Source organism: Triturus cristatus, chromosome 8 (genome assembly GCF_964204655.1).
Source record: "Triturus cristatus chromosome 8, aTriCri1.1, whole genome shotgun sequence".
In the NCBI taxonomy this organism is placed as follows: domain Eukaryota; kingdom Metazoa; phylum Chordata; class Amphibia; order Caudata; family Salamandridae; genus Triturus; species Triturus cristatus.
The window spans coordinates 391677381-391691645 of record NC_140591.1 but is presented as its reverse complement, the minus strand read 5'-3'; the positions used below and the strand labels follow the sequence as shown (position 1 = coordinate 391691645).

Sequence of the window (14265 nt, the reverse complement as noted above, 5' to 3'; positions counted from 1 at the left end):
TCACCCTTTTAAGTTGGAGGACCCCCTGCCTGGGTGTTACTAGGCCTCCGGCGAGCTTGCCTCCGGTGTGGTCGATGTCTCAACAGCCCGATGCCCAAATAGGCTTTGTAGGCCGCTCGGGCCGATGAGGGTTCCACGGTCTCACCGGTGGTGCCCGGGGCCATTGTGTATCTTTAGCTTTATTTCACAGCGAGAGTGCACTGTGTACTTGCCTTCACCTCTGGGCTGCGCTCCAGTTGCTGCTTTTGTGCGGCTTAGTCCCTTGCTTCGCATCTGGGCTGCCGTTTAGCCACAGTGTCTCCTGTGGCCAAGCGTTATTCAGGGCCTTCCAGCTCTTCCTAGGCTCTGTGTGTGTGTCTCCCCTTTATCGCCGGTGCTAGTTGGAAGCCCCTCTGTTAGCATGTTACGTAGGCCGCTCAGGCCGATGGGGGTCCCACGATCTCACTGGTGGTGCCCGGGGCCATCGCTCACTCCGTTGGATTCCGGGTTTCCCTTCCCTGCAAGGGTGGTTACTCGTAACGAGACCTCCAGGAGGGGCACCCGGGGCGTAGTTGTCGTCACGGCAGTCCACCGCCACTTTATGTGCCGTAGGCTGCACGGCCCGATGAGGGTCTAACAGTCCTACCGACAGCATCCGGGATTGTTGCTCGCTCAGCATGACTCCAGGAGCCACCACAGGATGTAGGGATTCTGTCCTGAGGCATGGGGCTCCATGTGTGGTGTTATGCCGGAATGATTATGTCAGATTTCGATAGGGTTACAGAAGTTAGTCTACAGCGCGTCCGCCATGTCAGACCACTTGGCCACGCCCACCCATCGATATATGTTTTTAATTCTTATCACGAATGTGTCATAGTGATTTGTGTCAAGTCATTGGTTGTCAAATGTTTTTGAGTTTTGATATGTTTTTGATATATTTGTTATCCTCAATATGATCTAATGTTTGAAGAACTGTATCTTATGTGGTTATGCTACAGAACTGCAGCGAATAAAAAATATTGATGATGATGACATATTGACCAACATTCAGCAGTTTTTTGTCCCATTATTTTCTGTGGCCATTTTGACGTATTGCAGATTTAAACTTGTGAAACACTTATACAATCACCTTGAGTTTGATTTTTTTCCTCTTGGTCAATTTTTCTCTATTTAATTTGAGGTGGACCTTTAGATGGACTGCTGTTTGGTGGTGCTAGAATACGTAATGTCCTATGATTGTGAAAGAGGAGTGGCGCAGCGGCCAGGGCGTCTGACTCCAGAACCCAGGGGCTCACTGTTTGATCCCCGGCGCCAGTTGCAGATCAGCCCAGCACCATATGACTCTGGGCCATAGCTTGCTTAATCTTCCTGAGGGCCACCAGCGCCTTGATACCTTCGGTTAATAGTTCACGCTTTACAAATACTGGACATTTACATTTGGACAGTTCGGATTTATTTTGAGTTGCCACTATGGCCTAGGAGCCAAGGAAATCTGCAGGTCCTATTGTTTTGGGGCACAGCCAAATCTTCATGCTTGTATTGAGCACGTCAGATTGTACATTTGCAGCATACGCACAAAGATCAGAAGTTCAACAGGATGGAGTCCTTTACCCGAGTTTTTTTCTGTAGCCTCCATCTTATTTGACCCTGTTACAGCTAGACAGAAAAAGAATGTCGTCATACAGTAACACCTCACAGATTACTCATTTGAAAAGAAATATGTTTGTTAGAACAGGGGCTCCTTTTGTGTCCTGTGATGAAAGGTTGTATTTTGTTTTGACAAGTAGAACATAGACGTGATAATGGAAAGTGTGATTCACTATCCCTTTGTTTGTTTGGGGGCGATGGTAGTGCTAAGATTGAGGGGGCTAAAGTGCTTTGTGAATTTTTCATTTAGCGAAATCCTCAGTGGAGTACCTCACTACCTTACTGTTTTAATGGCTGTTAAAAAAACCAAAAATCACACTCTTCCTTCTTACATTTTTGTCTCTATTGGGTGAAGCAGCGAATGTACACACAAGTTGTCAATTTGCCCAGTACATTAAAAATGGAAACATTGGGGGCGTGGCTAAGCCGCTGAGCGCGATGGCCGCTGCTTAGTGTAGCTCCGCCAATTCCTCTCATCCCCAGCATATTGCAATTTGAGAAGGGGACGCCGTCCGGTGGAGATCCTGCGACAGCGGACCCCGAGGAGTGGGAAGCGGGTAAGAACTAGCTGGTTTCGCACTCTTCCTGGTCGGGGCACAGAGACCGGGGCCTTGCGTGACAGCAGTTTCGGAAGTCGGGGATCGTTCTGATGCACCCTGCTGTGGAGAGTCCTATGCCGGAGGTCGTCTGACGTGTTTCCCTGCTGCAATTAGCGTGGAGAGTCTGCTGAGAACCCGGCATCAGCTCGGGTTTACCTGGGGCCTAGAGGAGGAGCAAGTGCCGGGGCCTCGAGTGCGTGATCTGATGGTGCATGGCCCCGGGCGCTCTAGCGGCTAGATTTGCTAAACCTACCTGCAGGTACGACCCGCCACCTGGGATTGCCTTCTCCCCTCCCCCCTGCCCTCCTGCATTGTATTCCAAATTACTGTGGTGAGTTGAGACCAGGGGAGGGACGCATTGTAGTGCCAATCCAGGAGACGACGGAGGTCCACCTTAGCGTTTACCCGCCTGCATCTGCTGCTATATACTTGGTCGGCCTGAGGGAGACGCGCAGTGAGAGCAGACATGGAGTGCAGAAATGAGTGTGGCACCCGCTGATATATGGTACCTGCGCATTGAGAGCCTTCAGTGCCTTTGTTACTGTGGCTTCTACCTTTGGCTGGGCGCGGTCCTCGCAGTGCATCCTTGGGTGGACTGTTGCCATAACGGCGCTGCTGGACTTTGGCCTCCTGCGACATCTGATATTGGAGGCGTGATTGACAGCTGGCATCCCCTCCCCCGTGGAGCCCTGCCATAACCCACTACACTGGCCATATATGGTTTCCCCCTAAGAGAGTGCCTTGTTACTATCTCCACGGATCTTGCCCCTTCAGACAGCGGAGTGCCTACATTCAATCGGACACCAGACGTGGGCACAAATCCTGGCTTAAACACGGGGGGCTAGACTGAGTGACAGAGTGGCTGGCGACCTCGAGAAGGGGAGTATTCCTGTTGTATTACTGGTGAACAATCAACGGCGCAATGTCGTCATCAAGGGGCAACAAACCAGCGCAGCAGAACCGACTGGACAGATACACGCTCCCCAAGACATTGGTGCCAGACACCTCACCCACGGGTAAGAGTGGTGCAACGCAGGGAGAGATGCTGCCAGAACACACACTTAAAGAAGTCCTGGAGGCGATCACAGGTATTAAGACTTCCCTAGAACACAAGATGGATACCATCACTGTCGAAGTCAACTTACTCCGGGCAGATATGAACAAAAACGCGTCAAGCAAATTGAACTGACCACGGCTAGCCTAATGGAAGATGCCTCACAGCTGTAATTTGCGGAAACCAAGCTAGATGACTAGGAGGGGCGCCTGCGTCGCAACAATGTACGGATCTTGGGAGTTCCGGAACAATCGGAAGGGCAGGCTACGGATCTTTTTGTGGAAAACCTTATTCTCAAGCACTTGCAACCCAAGGGACTGGGGAAGTTTTTTGTTATTGAGAGAGCTCATAGAGTTCCCAGAGGTCGACCGAAACCCGGTGCCCCGCCTCGACCGATCCTCGCCAGGGTCCTCAATTTTCGGGATCGTGACGTCATATTCCAGCATGCCAGAGCGGGACCGCCCCTGAAATATGAAAATGCGGACATAACATTTTTCCCAGACTTCAGGCAGCTAGTCCAGAAGCAGCGGCGTTCTTTTCTGGGGATCAAAAGGCGCGGAGAGATAAAGGCTACAGATACGCCATGCTGTTCCCAGCCAGGCTACGAGTGGAGGCAGACGGTAGAGCCTGGTTCTTTGAGCATCCAGAATCAGCGGAGGAGTGGCTGGACAATCGCTAACCAGTGACCCATTTGATGATGTGGTAAACCGGTGGGGGGGTTGGGTGAGATTTTGAGGGTGGGAGAAGACATTATTCTGGGCCGCTGCGCGGAACTGGCCGAGTTGAAAATGGGTCCTACTTAATGGGCTGGTCAGTGAGTAATCACATGCATCCTGGACCCTTCTCAAAACTTACTAGTGAGGGACGTTTGATTAACCTGTACAGGATAGTCTGACATTGCCTTTTGTGATGGGAGGGGGCACAACGCACCCCGCTTTCTACCTTTAGTTACCTTTTTGGGCGACAGGCACGCTGCAAGTTTAACCATGAGCAGTTTGAAGCCCAGAGTGCAGGGGAGCAGGGAGGGGGCGGTTTGGAGGGAATGTTTTTGTTGTTTGATTTAAATTTTTTTATTGGCTCAGTTCAATCGACCATATTGGGTGACGGCACAGAGCGGGGGTTACGCACGAAGGCAATTTCTAATGGGTACACAGTGGAATATAGGGGTTAAAGTCCTCAGTTGGAACGTCAACGGGCTTGGTGATAGGATTAAGCATAGTATGGTGCAGTTCTATATTAAGAGACAAGCCCCTGACATTATCCTGTTGCAAGAAACTCATTTGATTGGGAACACATGTCAGGAAATGAATGGGGGGGTACAAGTTAGTCGCACATTCAGGCTTTACTTCGGGTTCAAGAGGCGTGGGTATCTTGGTTAGGAAATCGTTCCCCCTCACAGTGCAGTCCATATGGTCCGACAATCGGGGTAGGTATGTAGTAGCGGGAGGGCCGGACTATCACATGTGTCTCAGTGTATGTTCCCCCTGGCCTCCAGAGTAAGACATATAAAGATCTAGGTACAGTGCGGCTGTCCTTCCCGCCAGGCCTTCTCATTGTAGGTGGCGATTTCAACGCAGTGGTGTCCGGAGCCCTGGACCGGCACCCCCCACGAGACATCAGACACGCACAGCAGTGGCTATCTAACTTTCTTGAGGCTGTGGGACTAGTAGATAGTTGGAGGCTACATAACCCAGACAGGGCCCAGTACACCTTTCGGTCCGGCACTCATCAAAGTCTATCCCGTATCGCTTATGTCTTAGTCCCGGCAACGCGGGTGGGTGAAATCCGGGATGTCCGCCATTTGGGCAGAGGCATTTCGGACCACTCCCCGGTTTGGATGCACATGGACCTGGGCCGCGCTAATGCAGGGAGAATTGCTCCCATTAACCCGTGGTACCTACGGGATCCTGACATTCGTAAGGAGATAGCCCAGTCCACAGATTATTATTTCCTGGAAAATGTGGGAACGGTGCAATCAGCCCAGACGCTGTGGGAACCATACAAATCGGTTATTCGTGGGGAGGCCATCTCCCTTATTAGGGGCAGGAAGAAAGATACGCAAAAAGAATTGGTGATAGTAGAGGATGAAGTGCTTAAACTGGAGGAAGAACTGGAACATGGGGTGACACCTGAGAAGGTGCACCTCCTAAGCCTAAAGCAAGAAGAATTTAAAGGTATATCAACAGATAGAGCCAGGGCGTTGGGGAGGGAAACGCAGAGTAGACTCTATGAACATGGTGACAAAGCAGGGAAATTGATAGCATGGCTGGATAGGAAGGAGTGGGCAGCCCGCCTGGTACCCGAGCTAGATGGGGACGGCACTGATCCGATCACAGACCCGCAACGCATAGCCGACCAATTTGCAGATCACCATCAGAAAGTCTACAAAACGGAGGGGCGCTACACGGAGGGAGATAATGTTGCCCTGCTTCACGATATTGCGCAAAAAAAAAAACAAAAAAAAAAAACAATTGATGGACAGAATGCAGAACAATGTCATACATTCACCCCAGTACAGAGATCTGGGCCTAAATCCATCGTTTTTTTGCTCACCATGACATTCCAGTTTGAACCCAGCCATATGCAAATCAGTCTTGACCCTGTGCCCCATGGGAACAGTCCAGCCCGAACTGCCAAGGCAGGTCCTCCCTGGACTGGAAACAAGCATCCTAGGACCGGTTTCGGGCTTTCAGCCCTCGTCAGCCAGGATAGCTTGATTCCAGTGGCATGGAGAGCACGGGACTCACGTCTGAGCATACCCTTCCCACTCGGGGTGACAGATGCAAAAAAAAACTGGGTGCGAGTGTTTGATTGGTTCTGATGCTCCGTCCATCACCACCCCCTTTTGTACCGCTTTGTTCGCCATAAGTTGGCAGGGTATGCTCAGACGTGAGTCCCTTGCTCACTTTGCCACTGGATTCAAGCAAGCCTGGCTGACGACAGCTGAAATGCCATAAACCGGTCCTAGGAAGCTTGTTTCCGGTCCTGGGAAGGCATGGCTTGGTAGTTCGGGCTGGACTCTTCCCATGAGGCACAGGGTCAGACTGATTTGCATATGGCCATGTCTGAACTGGGGTGGCAGAGTGGGCCAAAGAACGGTGATGGATCAAACCCAGATCTGCTGACTGGGTGTGAGTGTTTGATTGGTTCTGATGCTCCGTCCATCACCACCCCCTTTTGTATCACGATATTGCGCTACTCACCCAGTCCGATGAAAATCGTGAGTACCTTGAGTCTGATCTCTCAACTGACGAGGTGGCTCAGGCGATACAATCGATTAAATCTGGGAAAGCTTCGGGCCCTAACGGCATTCCGATCGAGCTCTACAAGCTGAGACCAGACAAAATAGCTCCTCACATTCGTTCAATGTTTGCAGATAGCAGAGAGAAAGAAACACTTCCTATGGATCAGAGAATTGCTAACGTAGTGGTCATCCATAAAGAAGGTAAACCCAAACCCTGTTGCATGTCATATAGACCAATATCGATACTTGATGCAGAGCCCAAGATCCTGGCCAAAATATTGGCTACGCACCTTGTAAAAGTAATAGACACTCTGGTTCACCCTGACCAATCTGGTTTTATGCCGCACCGCAACACCGCCTTAAACCTGCGCAGGCTGCACGGAGTGTTAGGCAGAGCTACAACCATCTTGGTGCCTGCAGTCCTGGTGTCACTAGACGCCACCATGTCGTTTGACATGGTGGAGTGGCCGTATCTCTTTGCGGTATTGCACAAACTGGGATTTGGACAACAATTTGTGAGCTGGGTCCGGCTGCTTTATTCCAAACCCCTGGCCCGAGTTGTAGTAAACAATGGTAAGTCTGTGGTGTTTGAACTCAGCTGTGGAACGCGTCAGGGGTGCCCCCTATCATCGTTTCTCTTTGCCTTGGCACTGGAACCCCTGGCGGCGTGGATCCGCAGAGACCCCATGATCCGTGGTATGCGATGGTCCCCAGACTGGAAAGATAGGATATCATTGTATGCAGATGACGTTCTGTTGTATCTGACTTCCCCAAAGGCCTCTTTGATTTGCCTACTTGACATCCTTGCAATATTTGGCAGATACTCCGGATTTACCATAAACTTGTCTAAATCCGTGCTTTATGTCCTGCAGGGTAAGCCACTAGTCCTTCCAAAAGGCTGCCAGATACAGATAGCTTCAGATGGCTTTTGTTACCTCCGCATATTCATCACATCAGACTCGGCGCTCCGCTTTACTCGGAATCTCTTACCATCAATTCAGAGGTTAAGAAATGATGTACAGCACTGGAAGTCCTTGCCTCTCTCCTTATTGGGTAAAGCTGTTCTTTTTAAAATGATGGCTCCGCTCAGTTTCCTCTATGCTCTTCAGAATTCCATGGATCCAGTCCCCGAATCATTTTTTAAAGAGGTAGAAACCTTCCAAAGATCTCTCTTGTGGGACGGCAAACCTCGGATCGCCCTGGCTAAACTCACCCTCAACTGGTATGACGGTGGCATCAGTCTTCCAGACATTGGACAAGATGGACAAGAGAAAAGTTGCACCACAAAATATAGCAATATATGGAATGCATCATTTAGCCGTATTCATGGTATTCAGGTTACAGTGAGCAGCGTCTAAACAAAGGGGCACGGACAATACTAATGTGAAAGCGCATATGGTGTGCTTTCACACAAAGTAAAAATAACATAATTAAGGAACTTTTCGAGCGGCGGCTGAAGTGAAAGTGGGCAGCACTATTAATTAATAAAAAAAATAAGTGCGGCCGCTAATGTGAAAGCGGCCTCCTGTAAAATAAATAATTAAATAAGTATGCCCGCTAAACTGAAAGCAGACCGCACCGTAAATTAAATAATTGAATAAGTGTGGCCGCGATAGTTAAAGTAGACAGCGTAGTAATAATAAACAAGCATTGGCATAGCCATTAGGTCTCACCTTTGGGACCTTATAAGTGTTTAACCATGCAACACTTGCATAACTAAATACTTATAAGGTCCCAAAAGCGAGACCTATTGGCTATGCCGCAAAAGTGAAAGTGATCGCAATCACGATCAAACATCAAAGCGGCCGTGGGGCCGCAAATGTGAAAGTAATCGCGGTAAAGCGTGGCGTGCGTGCCCGTGCACATGCACTGTAGCTCTAGGCTGGCCTGGTAGCACTTTTTGGAGCCCTCTCAATAAGTCTCGCCAGACCAGCGCATGCGCTGGGTCAGGCGAGACCTAAAAAAGAGTACAGTAGTAAAAGTGGGCCGTGCTGAGATGTCATGGGTGGAATAGGGGGAAGAGCATGAAGGAAAATAGTGCTCACCAACTTATAAAGCAGAGCATGTAACAACATCAGTAAAATGTGCAGTCCTTATGGGCGGTAAAGGAGACAAGGCGGTACCAAGGAGGGACTAACCAGCCTCATAATAAATCGGAAGCCAGCATTCACAAAGGGCAATGGCACAAGCTAATTAAAAATACGGGCGGAAAGTGGGCGGGGCTTCTAGTTCATACCCTAATACAGCATGCCTCGCAGAGCAAGCAGTGTATGCGCGCTACCGGTAGGCTCAACCTAAAAATAGATACACTGTACTCGGGAGCTCCTGTTTTGCAATAGGCTGCAGAGACCTGTTATTGAATTGTGAAAGTTCAACCTAAAATATTTTATCCCTGCCAGATTGGAACAAGGAGCCAAGTTTCATGGAAACAGATGCACCCTTTTCTAATATATTTTAGTGTTATGTTATACTTAAAAAATGAGTTTCTGGTCGCGTGTTGGCCTGTCTGGCTACAGCAAGCTGCTTTGCTCTGCAGAAACATTTTCGACTACAATAGATTTTCATCATCCAAAGGTAAAACATTTAATTGGGTCAAAACCAACAACTTTTGCCCAGACAGGCTTCATTGCAAGTCAGCAGCAAATGGAGGCTAGATTATAGTGCTCTATAACGTTTGATGGGATGAACCACCATCTTGCAGTCGACCAGGCTGCATCATGGGTCAGCTGTGACGTTTGCCATGTTCCGAGTCTAACGCAGCTCATAGGTTAACATTGGTTAATATGAATTTCATATTCTTTCCCATAGAAAAGATTTTTAATATTTAAGAATTACGGCATTCATTGTTAATTTTTCTGTCATTTTACTCATTACGTAGTTTTTTTTACTAATCTGGTTAAGAAGTGCACATCATTTATTTTTTTAACCATAATAATATATGCATTTTTCTCTGAGGATAGCCTTGCTGCTTCAGCCAAGCTACCACGGGTGAGTCTGATAATCTAAACAGAAACCAGGTTTGACTCTCTCAGCCCTCATTACAGTAAGACTAGCAAACTATGTGAAAAGGAAACTGGAAGATTTACAGGAAAAAACAACACAGAGTAAAAGAGTAACAACCATACCCAGGTAAAGAAGCCGCCTACTTCAACCAACTATTATATTGCCGTCAATGATAATGTGAGCTAGTTGCCTGAACATGCGTCACACTAACCTAAAGCCGAATTACCCTAATTAGGAAATAGGCAGAAAATGGAGCTATTGATAGAAAGCATGAACTGGCAGTGATAACTAACGAAGACCTCCAATTATCTGAAATGATTGATGGAAAACTATGCATATTAAAACAACCAATACTCAAGAGGCCTTGTGCTTCCTGTTCTCATTACCAGGTATCCCCACAGAGACAGCTGAGACATATCCATACTATTCTAAGGAAATCTGTTCCTCGAAAAAACACTTCTTCAGTATTGCCTGGCAGATCTTCTACCACCTGAGCATCTTCCACCGTTTTGTGTGACTCCGTTTTGGGACACATGGCCCTTACCCATCCAACCCGTTCCACGGGAGTAAAGAGCTTCTGCCTTTCTTCCAAGTTTCCTTTGATTGGACAACTTCTCTCTCGCTATACAGAACAAGGCCATGTCCAGACAAGTTTATACATTCTAAATAAGCATCACCAACCTCATCAACAAGAGAGTCTCGTGCCTCTGGTTAAGAGTCTACGTTTATTACAAAAGCCTCCTTTCTTTGAAGCTAAGCAATACTTGGTTACCTAATATTGAAAAAGACACACTTGGAATGTGTAGTCAATTCTGCATTATCACAGACGACCTTAGCATTCAATTCAGTGTTGTTGTACAAGTCACAGTATCAGTATGTACGAGTACTTACACGAATACCTTTTTAAGCAGCATTTGCTAACTTTTTTTATTCAATACTTTTATAGCATTCCTCATCACGCATGCACATTACACATTGATCATCAATAATACATGTGTGTAGTGTAAATCAAAGTACAGCATGTTACATAAGACAAAGAGTTTTGGGGTGTAAGAGTCACACATCATCTTTACATAATTATATGCTAAGCTTATAGAACTGAGAGAAATACAAATTCAGGATTTAAAACGTAACACAGTGCTTGGGGCTGTCCTTTATTACTACCCAAGAGAACACTTTTTAGAAGCCTTATATTAATCGACTGAGGAAAAACAATAAGCTTCTAAAGCTATGTCTTGCGGTTTGCATGCAGTTCCTGGATGTCATTTCATAGCTCACTGTGCTATATTAAAAGGATTGTGATTTATCCATGGACGACCACCACTGCGTACACTTTGTCATCAACAAACCCAAGGCACTCAAACCAGCCCCACGCCCACCACGAAGGAACTGGAGCAAGGTTACCGGCGAGCAACTTAACTCCACCCTCACTCGAGACAACCACACCTGGGCACTCGACGCAAACAACGCAAATGACTCAGCCAGGGAACTCCACACCTGGATCTCCAACTGCGCAGACGCCAGCGTCCCGCTACGCAACCCTGACAGACAACGCCCCAGGAAAGCCGCCTGGTTCACCACCGCTCTCCAAGAAGCCAGACGCACCTGCAGACGCCTGGAAAAGAACTGGAGAAATACCAAGACAACTGAAAACCACATCACCTACAAGGACGCCATGACGGACTACCACAACCAGATCAGAGCCACCAAGAGGAACTTCATCCACAACAAAATCCTGGCCAACTCCACCAACTCCAAGGAACTTTTCAGTGTCATTCAATAATTTACCAACCCACGCAGCAAAGCCACAGACATCACCCCATCCCAAGCCCTCTGCGACAAGCTTGCAAACTATTTCCACCTCAAGATCAAAAACCTCTACAACAACTTCATCGATCATCCAACAGGCGCCACAGACGGCCCCCCGCCCCCAGAAATACCAGCCAGCCCACCATCTGCAACTGTACACTGATCATGGCCGAAGACACCGCCTCGAACATGAAAAGCATCCACTCGAGGGCCCCCACCGACCCCTGCCCCCCTCACATCTACCACAGAGCTGCGGCCGCCATTGCACCCGAACTACAACGCACCATCAACATCACCTTCAAAACAGGCACCTTTCCAGACGACTGGAAGTGCGCAGAAGTCAGACCTCTGCTCAAGAAGCCCACAGCTGACACCACCGGCCTCAAGAACTATTGGCACATCTCACTCCTCCCCTTCGCAGCCAAAGTTGCAGAGAAAACAGTCAACAGGAAACTGACACAATTCAGGGAAGAGAACACCGTCCTCGACCCGTCACAATCTGGATTCCGAAGCAACCATAGCACAGAGACCGCCCTTCTTGCCGCCACAGACGACACCCGCAACCTCCTGGACCAAGGCCACTCCGCAGCTCTCATCCTACTCGACCTCAGCTGCCTTCGACATCGTCTCCAACCGCACGCTAGTCACCTGACTACACGACGCAGGCATACAAGGAACAGCCCTGGATTGGATCCGATCATTCCTCACCGGAAGAAGCCAAATGATCAGACTCCCACCCTTCCTCTCCAACCCCACGAAAATCACCTGTGGAGTCCCACAGGGTTCATCACTGAGCTGCACCCTCTTCAACATCTACATGGCCCCCCCTCGCAGCCATCGTCCGACAACACGGCCTCAACATCGTATCTTATGCCGACGACACCCAGCTCTTCCTCTCCCTCACCAACACCCCACCACTGCCAAACTCAACTTAAAGAAAGGAATGCAAGACATCACAGTCTGGATGACCAAGAGCTGCCTGAAGCTCAACGTTGAGAAGACAAAAGTCCTCGGTACCACCCCTTCTGCATGGGACAGCACCTAGTGGCCGACCACCCTCGGAAGCCCTTCTACCCCCTCAGACCACACCAAGAACCTCGGATTCGTACTCGACTCATCATTAATCATGAACCGACAGGTCAACGCCGTCACCTTCAGCTGCTTCAACACCCTCCGCAAGACCTTCAAGTGGATCCCCCCGGAGTCAAGGAAGACAGTCACCTACGCACTCCTCACCAGCAGACTGGACTATGGAAACACACTCTACACCGGCATCAACGAGTCCCTACTTCGCAAACTCCAGACAATACAGAACATCGCCGCCAGACTCGTTCTCTGCATCCCCCGACACAAACACATCAGCCAACACCTACGAAGTCTCCACTGGCTCCCCGTGGAGAAAAGAGTCACGTTCAAAATCCTCACTCACGCCTACAAATGCCTACACAACAACGGACCCAAATACCTCAACGACAGAATCAACTTCCAGGTACCCAAAAGAAACCTCCACAGAGCCAGAGCAGGTATAAGATCCTTCTCTCACATTGCAGCCAAGACCTGGAACGAGCTACCGGCAAACATTAGATGGGCCCCCTCCCCGAACACCTTCAGGAAGACCCTCAAGACCTGGCTCTTCGGCTAAACAGATCGGCGGACCCCCCCCACAGCGCCTTGAGACCCTTAAGGGTGTGTAGAGCACTTACAATTACCTGATTGATCTATTAACTGCAAGTGATATAAAGAGCTCTGTGTAAAAAGCAGTCTCACTTACCTATCTAAAATATAAACTGTCATGAGCATATTACACAATGCACTTTCCAGGAGGCACATTAAACCTCTATGCTAAGTCAAAACTGGGACTGAACAAAACACAAATCTCTCCATAAAACGCTTTAACTACCAGAGTTATCTAACCATTATTATTATTTCCTGAAATATACATGGCACAAAAGCTTTCTGCAACAGGTGCTTTGACCAAATTAGATATTTTTAATGCATCCTTTGCGACTAATTAAGCTAGAAGAGACTTACTATAACGTCTCTCCTTGTTGCCAATTTCTTTGTGACAGAGTTCTTAAAAACATAAATGTATATGTTGACTGTCAGACTGCTTTTCATAACTCCGCCCCTTGTGACCCCACCCCCTTTTTGTTGTCCACTAAGATACGCCAATTAACGGGCTCTCAGAGTTAAGTTTGCCCAATTCCAGCACAATGCCAGATAGCCTTGGCTAGCTTTTAATGGTCAACAAACATAGGTCTTCAAAAGGAGCTGAGGCAGGACCAAATGATAATGTGATGATGGACACACTGAATCTCATGGACATCAACTTTGTACTGAATTAAAATCAGTGAAACACACTGCCCGAAGAAGCACGGCGCCAAGACAAGTCTAACACCAATGAAAGGTGTCAGTCAGTCTAGGTTAGATTGAGTTACACTACAAACCCATACCCCAATTCGCTGCTGGGATGCAGACCGTTTATTTACAACAAGAGTGCCATAAAATATACAGCTGTCAATTGTAACTCACATCTTCCAGGGCACAGCTATCGGCGTATGGTGTGTAGGAACGCTACGCCCAAAGAAGACAGCGTCAGCAAAAGAGAAGCACATTCAGAAGGCAGGTCACCGGCACGGAACTCATAGATCTAGAAAGCAGCCGGTGCAGACCTTGGCCCTCCCAACTCCAACTTTAACTTTGCGGCCATCATGGAAAGATACGTGTGGGAACTAAAAGTGTGGATTATTTCACACAAAAGCTAAACATTTCAAATCGTACAGCTCATGACGATCTTATAATCATTACAAATATAAAACGGGTCACATTTTGTGAATGAATATATACAGATAAGCAGATTTATACGCTGCACATACTCAGACTGCAGACTCTTATTATTATTTGTGTTTCGACTTCCTATAAAGAAAATA

At 48.2% G+C, this 14265-nt stretch overlaps 1 protein-coding gene across 1 annotated transcript in view; it reads right to left on the bottom strand.

Annotated features, from left to right (window-relative positions):
* UFM1 (ubiquitin fold modifier 1) overlaps positions 1–14009 on the bottom strand; it is a 106261-nt gene extending 92252 nt beyond the window's left edge. The window contains exon 1 of the mRNA XM_085621759.1: positions 13868–14009. Coding sequence (XP_085477885.1) covers positions 13868–13950 — 83 coding nt within the window. The 5' untranslated portion in view covers positions 13951–14009. The remainder of the gene's footprint in view (positions 1–13867) is intronic.
* Between the last annotated feature and the right edge of the window lie 256 nt (positions 14010–14265).